At 36.7% G+C, this 10,863-nt stretch overlaps 1 protein-coding gene across 1 annotated transcript; it reads left to right on the top strand.

Annotated features, from left to right (window-relative positions):
- The first annotated feature begins 3,014 nt into the window (after nucleotides 1-3,014).
- Nucleotides 3,015-4,827, top strand: LOC135232028 (olfactory receptor 5AL1-like). The gene is made up of 2 exons (XM_064289304.1): nucleotides 3,015-3,024; nucleotides 3,624-4,827. The coding sequence occupies exons 1-2, from the start codon at nucleotides 3,015-3,017 to the stop codon at nucleotides 4,583-4,585; spliced, it is 972 nt and encodes a 323-aa protein (XP_064145374.1). The 3' UTR covers nucleotides 4,586-4,827.
- The last annotated feature ends 6,036 nt before the right edge of the window (nucleotides 4,828-10,863 follow it).

Raw genomic sequence — 10,863 nt, 5'->3', positions numbered from 1 at the left:
AGCAAGCTAAGATTTGCAAGTTAGGAAGAACTCTTGGGCTACTATATGCACAGAGAGGGTTGTAAAACTAGATGCCCAGATAAAAGTTAAAAAAAAAAAAATTTTTTTTTTTTTTTTAGAGAGCAATATTTAGGCTTTTCCTGCAGGAAAGGCATGATAGAAGTCTAAATAAAGAAAAGAATATATAATATAGAGAATATGAGAGAGGTTGGATTTGAAAAAAATGGATTAAACAGAAGTGTTCAATAATTATTTGTTGGTGGGAAAGAGTTATATGGAATGCTTTCTTGGTTTCTCACTGATTCAATGGCTGGAAGACACACCATTAATGGAGTTAGAAAATATATGCTCTAAAGCATATAGTGGGGTGGGGTGATTTTTGAATCTCTGGTTTTACTTTTGAACATGTTTAATTTAGGCACCTCAGATATATCTAAATAACATTATCTGGAAAGCTGTTCGATATATGTACCTGGAGCTTAGAGAAAAATCTGTCCTAGATATTTAGATTTGTGCATCATCAGTACATAAATGACAATTATCTTCATATCATTAAATGAGATCTCTCAACAAGAATGCTCAAAAAGGAAATGAGTTGGCCTAAGGTAGACCTTTAAAGTAAGAGGGTCATTTAAAGTATAGACAAAGGATACATAGTCATCGGGGGAGAGTAAAAATGGACAAAAAGATGGAAAAATCCAGAGATTCTGGTGAATTAGAAGTCAAAAAAGAATGTTTTTCAGGACAAAAGGAAATATCAATGGTGTTCAATGCCACAGAGAAGTCAAATATGAAGCCTTCGCTGGACTGGGAATGAGGAGAGTGTTGGTGTACTTGATGAAAGTAGTTTCATTGCAATGCCGAGAGAAGACATGACAATAATACAATAGGTCGAGATACGAATGTGAGAAAGGATGTAAGTGTGGGTGACTTTTCTATGGCGTTTGGTAATGAAGGAGTAGAGAGAGTCGAAGACTTAGAGGGGTTTCTTAGGTAAAGGGAGAAGAATAGTGATGAAGGATCCCCGGTGGGGTTTTAACTATATACTTCATTTATAGTTCAATGTGAATGACTGAATAAATTAGCAGAAGGAGAAGATATGGAATGCAAAGAAATATGTGATCAAAATATAAGTTTAGGTATTAGAAATAGTAGTGTGCCTGACCCCAAACCATGGTATTTTCAATTGCCTCATATGCACGTGAAAGTTGGGCAATAAATGAGGAAGACAGAAGAAGAATTGATGCTTTTCAATTATGGTGTTGGCTAAGAATATTGAATATGTCATGGACTGCCAGAAGCATGAACACACCTGTTTTGAATGAAGTACAGCCAGGATGCTCCTTAGAAGCAAGGTTAGAGAGACTTTGTCTTATACACTTTCAACATGTTATTATGAAGGACCTGTCACTCGAGAAAGGCATCATGTTTGATAAAGTAGAGGGTCAGCAAAAAAGAGGAAGACTCTCAACAAGATGAATTGACACAGTGGCTGCAACAATGGGTCCAAATACAGCAATGATTGTGAAGATGGCACAGGGCTAAGCAGTGTTTCTTTCAGTTGTTTTTAGAGTCACTGTGACTGACTGGACAGAATCTAACAACAACATTAGAAATAGAACTATCCCCTCTAAAAAAAAAAAAAAAGGAAAAAAAAGTGCAGAAAGGATAGATTGGAAGCAGGTAGGTTTGTGCAACTCTTCAAAAGAAATTAAAATTAGTTTTATTTTATTACCTTAAATTCCTCTCTGTTGTCATGGATTGAATTGTGTCCCCCCAAAATATGTGTCATATAGGTTAGGGCATGATTCTCAGTATTGTGTGGTAGTCTTTTATTTTGTGGTTTTCGTATGTGTTATAAATCATAATCTCTGCCTGTGGTTAAAGAAGATTATGGTGGGGAAAAACACCCTTGCTCAAGTCACAATGTAAAGGGAGTTTCCCTGGGGTGTGGCCTGCACCACCTTTTATCTTACAAGAGATAAAAGGAAATGGAAATAAGCAGAGGGGAAGACTTCCTACCACCAAGAAAGCAGTGCCTGGAGCAGAGCGCATCATTTGAACCTAGGGTCCCTGCTCAGAGAAGCTCCTACCTAGTCTTGGGGAAGGTTGATAAGAAGGCTGATAGAGAGAGAAAGCCTTCCCCTGGAGCTGAAGCCCTAATTTGGACTTTTAGCCTACTTTATTGTGAGGAAATAAACTTTTCTTTGTTAAATCCATCCACTTGTGGTATTTCTGTTACAGCAGCACTAGAAGACTAAGACTTCTGTTAGAATTGTTGGTATCTACTGAGAGTAAGGGGGGTGGTATAGAAAAGTATGAAGAAATTCAAAGGGTATGAGATAATAGGTACATGTAGACTAATACACAGAAAGTCAATTTAGGAAAAAGGCCAATCTCCTGGACAAAAGTAAGCGGCTATTTTCAATATGATAAGTTTGTAATTGCTTACTTTTGCCTGGTTGCTGTTCTTGTTACCTCAGACACAATTGTGAAGAGAACATTTCAAAATACACAGATTTTGATGTATCTGGAGAGAAATAAGACCAGGATGTTTGGGATGTTGACAAGAATAATCGTAGTAATAATCATGAAGTCTAAGATGGGCAGGGGAAGAATTAAATAAAGGAGGTAACAAAATAAAAGAGAAATAATTAGTGAAAAATAGTGATGCCTGTGGCATCTTGGTATAAGAAGTTGTTCTGTCATTTCTGAGATGTTAAAGGGAAGGGCAAATGTTTGTGGTCTTAAGATAATGTTTTAATTTTGGATTCTTAGCAGTCAATCAATTTCCAGATAAAACAAGATCCAAGATGGAGCTATGAGAGTTGGAAGTTCAAGGATATTGGTGTTGTAGTCATTCACATCAAGATTTTAAGAATTGGAGAAGCATTGTATTAAATCTGTGGTCTGTGTAGGCACTGATGTCAGCTTTATGCAAAAGAGACAGAATGACCTTGGTGCCAAAATCTTCAATAAATAAGGAGTGACCTGGGCATAAATAAGTGACGACAATGAAGACAGGTATAAATTTCAAAGCATCAGAAGAGTTTACTCAATGCAAGATGATGAATCCTATCTTATCTCAAGCAAATGTGAAATATGTGGAGAGTCACAAATTGAGCAGCCTGCAGAAAGGTGGCCTAGAGAGAAGGAGGTCTTCAAGGGGGAGCCAAGTTTTAGTTTAAGCAAGGGTGGGTAAAATGATTAAAGATGTTGGAGAGAACAAAATAAAAATGGTACTAAATTTATGGTCCAGAGATCAAGAGTATTCAAAATTTTATCTCTGATCTTTCATATTAACTCTTTGGGAATCAGTTTTTGGAATTTATTTCCTTCTAATTAATTTTTTTTCAATTTATTACACTTTAATTTAAGGTATTCTCATAACCTTAAAACATATTTTGACATCTGTGTTCAAAAAACTATTTTCTCCTATTAAAATTAGATTACTTTAACAATTCTTCACATAATTTAATATTTTGAAATTTCTGCCTAGAATACATGCCTTTATTCTGAATGCAGAACTAGCCTGAAGTTTCTCCTGGTGGGTCAGAGCCACCTTCTAACATCTGCTTGATGATTGCCTGCAGACTCAAATTATTTGCAACTGTGATCTGGAGGGATTTATTGTGATATTTCCGTGGCCAAAGGCAACCATTCAGAGGTGACTCAATTCATCCTTTTGGGACTCACAGATAACCCAGAGCTTCAAGCCATCCTCTTTAGTGTCTTCCTAGTGATCTACTTAATTAGTGTCCTGGGTAATCTTGGTTTGATTGTGCTAATCCAAATCAGTCCTCAGCTTCACACACCCATGTATTTTTTTCTCAACCATCTGGCTTTTGTTGATTTTTCTTTTACTTCTTCTGTCACACCAAACACCTTAGTGAACTTTTTGTGTGAAGTTAAAAGTATAACATTTTATGCGTGTGCCACTCAGGTGTGTTGCTTTATCACATTTGTAGTTTGTGAAGTCTACTTGCTTTCCATCATGGCATATGATCGGTATGTTGCCATCTGCAACCCTTTACTCTATGTCATTCTCATGCCTAGAAAACTCTGTATTCAACTGGTTGCTAGCACATATGTTTTTGGTTTTACTGTGGGTCTTGTACAGACAGTAGTGACATTCCGTTTGTCTTTTTGTGACTCCAATATGGTCAACCACTTCTACTGTGACGATGTTCCTTTGGTCGCTTTGGCCTGCTCTAACACCCAAGTCAAAGAGCTGATGTTATTAATCCTTGCTGGGTTCAATACACTTTTCTCTCTACTGATTGTGTTGATTTCCTATGGCTTCATTGTCCTAGCCATCCTTAGGATCCACTCTGTTGAAGGAAGACAGAAAGCCTTTTCCACCTGTGTGTCCCACCTGACCTCCATCACAATATTTTATGGGACCCTTATTTTTATGTACCTCCAGCCCAAGTCAAGACATTCTCTGAACACAGATAAATTTGCTTTGGTGTTTTATGTGGTGGTGATTCCCATGCTAAACCCACTGATCTATAGCTTGAGAAACCAGGAGGTAAAAAATGCACTGCAGAGAAATATGGAAAAGTTGTGTTTGGCTATCAGATAAATGAAGAACCATAGGGTAGGGATCAGGAAACTTTGAGTTATGGCTTTTCTAGTGTCACAGTGTTGGTAAATGACAAAGCCAAATCCATCTCTTCAAATGTTCAGACTCACATTTCTGAGGTATACCTCTGAAGACTCTAGGGGAGTGAGATCCACTGTTTATTCCCAGTGACTTTTCACATGAAATACATTTTGTAAATTTTATTTGGGTTGTTGAAAGAAGAGAGTTAGAGAGGGAGGGAAGGGGGCAAAGAACAAGAAATCCTTCTTGGCCATGAAATCCTTCATCAAAGAGAATTGGGAAATATTTATTTTACCTGAAATCCATGTGAAATTGAGAAATTCAAGTTACAGTAAAGTAGGTGAACATCTGGTATCTTATACTGAAAATCTGCTGCGTAGATTATCTAGAAAACATGCCAAAGTTTAATAGTAGGAATTTCGAGTTTGAGCGCTCTGCATAGTTTTCCTAACCCTCCACTGTCTCCGCACCCGGCTGGGAAGGGCAGCACTAGCAGAGCTAACCTGTCATTGAGCATTTCGTTGCATTGACCCTGTACCCGTCTAGATCGCTGAGCAACTTCAAACCGCTGTAATTCAACCGCCTGTTATATGTGAGGGTGTGGTTAGGCTTATTGTATACAAGCGTGTGGTTAGAACTTGGATTCTTCATTCAAACATTTTGGCTGACAATTTTAGCTTTACCAATTAATGTGATGAGAGAGTTAGTTCACATTTCTGTATCTCAACTCCCTCATCTGAAAAAGGCAGTAAGAGCTCCTTTCTCTTAGGCTGATTGTGAGTAGAACTGCAACAATAAATTTTCGAAGAAGCCCTTCCAGGATTCCAATTGCTGACCTTTTGGTTAGCAGCTGAGCTCTAAACTACTGTGCCACTAGTTCTCTGATTGTGAGAAGTAGACCAGGCTATAGATTTGAAGGACATTGCACAGTTCCTAACACATAGAAGCAATTCATAAATGTTGAGTATTTCATTTAATTATTAACATTATAATTGCATAGATGTTTCCTTTGATTTGGTCTTAGAAAATGCAGTAGACATTTTGAAAATGGTTGCGCACATGATAAATTTCATTTGGTTGTTGTTGTTGTTGTTAGGTGCTGTCAAATCAATTTCAACTCACAGCAATCCCATGCACAACAGAAGGAAACACTGCACCGGTATTGCTCCATCCTCACAATTGTTTCTATATTTGAGTCCATTGTTGCAGCCACTGTGTCAATCCATCTCATTGAGGGTCTTCCTCTTTTTCACTGACCCTCTAATTTACCATGCATGATTTCCTTCTTGAGAGACTGATCCCCTCCTGGTAACATGTCCAAAGTATGTGCGACGTTATCTTGCCATTCTTGCTTCTAAGGAGCATTCTGTCTGTACTTCTTCCAAGACAGATTTGTTTGCTCTTTGGAAGTCCATGGTATGTTACATATTCTTCACCAACACTAAAGTTCAAAGGCATCAGTTTTTCTTTGGTCTTCCTTTCATGTGCATATGAGGCGATTGAAAATGCCATGTCTTGGGTCAGGTGTGCCTTAGTCCTCAAGGCTACATCTTTGCTTTTCAGCACTTCATAGAGGTCTTTTGCAGCTGATTTTCCCAATGTTGTGCGTCTTTTGATTTCTTGATTGCTGCTTCCTTGGGTGTTGATTGTGGATACAAGTTAAATGAAATATTCAACATGGTCAATCTTTTCGACATTTTTCATGATGTTGCTTACTGGTCCAGTTGTGAGGATTTATGTTTTCTTTATGTTGAGGTGTAATCCATATTGAAGGCTGTGGTCTTTGATCTTCAACAGTAAGTGCTTCAAGTCCTCTTCCCTTTCAGCAAGCAAGGTTGTGTCATCTGGATAGTGCAGGTTGTTGATGAGTCTTCCTCCAGTCCTGATGCTCTGTTCTTCTTCATATAGTCCAGCTTCTTGGATTATTTGCTCAGCGTACAGATTGAACTGGTACGGTGAAAGGATACAACCCTGATGCATACCTTTCCTGACTTTAAACCACTCAGTATCCCCTTGTTCTGTTTGAATGACTGTCTCTTAGTTTCATGTATAGATTCCTCACTCCACATTAAGTGTTCCAGAATTCCCATTCTTTTGAAATATTATCCATAATTTGTTGTGATCCATACAATTGAATGCTTCATCATAGTCAATAAAACACAGGTAAAATCTTTCTGGTATTCTCTGCTTTACTAACATACACATTTACTAACATACACGTAGCTAATATCAAAAAAAAAAAAATTTTTTTTTTTTTTAATATCTAGATGAACCAGGTATTACTAATCCAGTTTTCTCAAACCACAAAGTTCAATTTTCAAATATTTTCTATACTTCCAAGTAAGTTGTACAATGTTGGATATATATATATATATTTTAAATTGAACGATGATTCACAAAAAGTCACTCAGAAAATATATGTCAATTAAAAATTTTGTGTAAGTTCAAAAATACTCAGAAAGATACATAAGCCTGAGTCTGGCACAGAATCTGGACCCTCCCCAGGTGTTGGTCATATACTCAGAAAAATAAAGTAATGGGGAAGGTCATCACACATAGGGAGTGAGCTCTTCTGCCTTTATCATCCTGTCATCTGCCAGAGAAATTAGCTTCAGGTGTGTCTGGGAACCTCCTGATTGCCCCCATAGCAAGATTCTTAGCTCTTCCTATAAAATATAACCAAAATTCCACTTTGACACTTTCATGTCACTGGGCCCCATCTACTCAATTGTCTTGGTTTTGAACATGAGAAAAGGACACTGAAAAACTCTGATGCACAATTTTCTTATCTGTAAGTATGGCCTGTAGGAGAAATGATCTGTAATGGATCTGAAGTTGTGTGATTACTAAGCTAGTAAAATGCTAACATCCTATGCTTGGCTACAGACCAAATTATGTGCCAAGAGGAAGGCATGAAAAAAAGTAAATATGTAGTATATAAATATAAACTAGTAGTTTGAAATCACCCAGCAGCTCCGCAGGAGAAAGACCTGGAAATCTGCTCCCTTAAAGATTACAGTCAAGAAAACCCTGTGTTTTTGTTGTTGTTGCTCCATGCCATTGAGTCAGTTCAGACTCATAGTGACCCTGCGTACAACAGAATGAAGCACTGCCTGGTCCTGCACCATCCTCACAATATTTCCTATCCTTTAGCCCATTGATGTAGCCACTGTGTCAATCCATCTTATCGAGGGTCTTCCTCTTTTTTGCTGACCCTTTACTTTACTAAGCTTGATGTCCTTCTCCAAGGACTGATTTCTCCTGATAACATGTCCAAAGTATGTGAGACATAGTCTCACCATCCTTGCTTCTAAGGAACATTCTGGTTGCACTTCCTCCGAGACAGATTTGTTCATTCTCTTGGCAATCCATGGTATTTTTAATATTCTTTGCTAAAACCACAATTCAGTTTGTCAATTCTTCGGTCTTCTTGATTTATCGTCCAGCTTTTGCATGCATATGAGGTGATTGAAAACACCATGGCTTGGGTTAGGTGCACTTTAGTCCTCAAGATGACATCTTTGCTTTTTAACATCTTAAAGAGGTCTTTTGCTGCAGATTTGCTCAGTGCAACGTGTTGTTTGATTTCTTGACTGCTGCTTCCATGGGTGTTGATAGTGAATCCAAGTAAAATGATACCCTTAACCATTTCAAGCTTTTCTCTGTTTATCATGATTTTGCTAACTGGTTCAACTATGGGGATTTTGTTTTCTTTACATTGATGTGTAATCCATACTGAAGGTTGTGGACTTTGATATTCTTTAGTAAGTACTTTCAAGTCCTCTTCACCTTCAACAAGCAAGGTTGTGTCATGTGCATATGGCAGATTGTTAAAGTCTTCCTCTGATCCTGATCCCAGGTTTTTCTTCATATAGTCCAGCTTCTTGGTTTATTTATTCAGCATGTAGATTGAATAACATGGTGAAAGAGTACAACTCTGAGGCATACCTTTCCTGATTTTAAACCATGAAGTATTCCCTTGTTCTGTTCAAAGGAGTGCTTCATGATCGATGTATACATTCCTTATGAGCACAGTAAAGTGTTCTGGAATTCCCATTCTTCACAATGTTATCTGTAATTTGTTATATTCCACATAGTCAAATCTCTGCATAGTAAATAAAATTCAGGTAAATACCTTTCTCAAATTCTCTGCTTTCAGCCAGAATCCACCTGACATCAGCAATGATATCCCTGGTTCCACGTCCTCTTCTGAATCTGGTTTAAATTTCTGGCAGCTCCCTGTATATGTGCTGCTGCAGTCAGTTTTGAATGGTCTTCAGCAAAATTTTAGTTGTGTGTGATATTAATGATATTCTATGGTTTTCACATCTGGTAGGATCACCCTTTCTTGGGAATATGCATAAATATGGATCTTTTACAGTAGTTTTGCTACGTAGCTGTCTTCCAAATTTCTTGGCATAGGCGAGTGAGCACTTCCAGGGCTGCTTTCATTTCTTGAAACATCTCAGTTGGTATTCCATCAACTCCTGGAGCCTTCTTTTTTTGCCAATGCTTTCAGTGCAGTGTGGACTTCTTCCTTCAGCACTATTGTTTCCTGATCACATGCTACCATCTGAAATGTTTGAATGTCGACCAATTCTTTTCGGTATACTGACTCTGTATATTCCTTCCTTCCTCTTTTGAAGATTTCTGCTACTTTTAATATTTTCCTCATAGAATCCTTAAACATTGCAACTTGAAGCTTGAATTTTTTCTTTTTTCTTCAGTTCTTTCATCTTAAGAAATGCTGAGCAGATTCTTCCTTTTTGGTTTTCTACCTCCAGGTCTTTGCACAAATCATTGTAATACTTTGTCTTCTCAAGGTGCCCTTTGAAATTTTCTATTCAGCTCTTTTACTTCATCATTTCTTCATATGACCCACAGAGTTGCTGTGAGTTGGAATGGACTTGAAGTTATCTAACAACAACAACAACAATTCATTGTCTATACCCCAATATTACCTTGAGGGGATTAAAAATATATAAAAGGATTATGCGCTTCTTTAAACTAATTCTTAAATAATAAATGGCTTTCAGGGCATATGAAGGACTTACAACTTAGTCTACAAAAAAAGGTGTAAATTAAACTCCATGAGGATAATTACTTTCTAAATGTATTCCAGAATAATTATGATAAAAAATAATCCTGTCATCATATTAAGGTATATTTTCAAGGAATTTTAACTTCATTCATTTTTAAATTGTATGTTTTTTGATAAAAGGATTAAAGACCACTTAATTTATCTACTCTGTAAATCTCATATTTCACATATTGAACTTGCATGCCTGACTATGACTTATCATGTGTGTAATTTGGATAAGTCATTTACCTTCTTTATATTTCACTTCTCACATTTATAAAACTGTAAATAATAATCGCACGTACTTCTTAGTACTAACAAAAGGATTAAATGAATAGATAAATGCTACACACTTAGAATAGAGGCAACTAATGGCAAACAATAAATGCTAGCCATTTTATTGCTATTATCATTATTATAATAAATACTATAGAGATTTTAGAACTCTGTGATGCTCTTTTATTCAAACATAATATTTAAAAATCTTATATTCTACAGAGAGGTCTCTGTTCTGTTTATAACAAGGCAGTCTTTTCTCAACCAGCTGAAAATTGTTGAAAAACAGCTAAGGCTAAGAAAATCTAATACAAAGTCTAAAAGCTTTAATACCAGTATTCAAAAACAATCACTTTGGTTTTTATTCAAATTATACTACTAATCCATTGTGGACACAAAATAATAATAATAATACCCTTGTTTACAAGAAAAGTCATTGTGATATTGTTAATGTCTCAGGCAGTATTGAGAATAAACTATTTATTAAGCCTCCCTTGGTTTTCAGCCATTGTGCAACACTATTTACATAGATTTTGATCTAATTTTTCATACTGAGACATGAGTTAGAATCTACTCCAGACTCAACAGCAAAAAATGCAACCTCACCAATCTCTTAAATTTGTTTGACTGGAATAATTAAGGCTACTTGATTAAGTGCCTGGCCAAACAATTAATCCTTAGCAGAAACCGATAAGTTGAGTTCTAATATTTCTAAAATTGGATACAAAGGGACACACAGTTTAAGTCAGTTGTCCAAGAATATACAGCTAGTAAGGAAAGGAAATGGTATTCAAACTCAGGCAGTCTTATTCCTGAGCCCCTGGAGCTTACAAAAACATGCTGCTGCTTTTGCTTGGAAAACACCTGTGTTTTTTTGTGTGCATGTCTGTGTTTGTTTTCG

Source organism: Loxodonta africana, chromosome 7 (genome assembly GCF_030014295.1).
Source record: "Loxodonta africana isolate mLoxAfr1 chromosome 7, mLoxAfr1.hap2, whole genome shotgun sequence".
NCBI classification, from domain to species: Eukaryota; Metazoa; Chordata; class Mammalia; order Proboscidea; family Elephantidae; genus Loxodonta; species Loxodonta africana.
The sequence above is the reverse complement of the archived record's forward strand: the minus strand, read 5'-3'. Positions and strand labels throughout refer to the sequence as shown.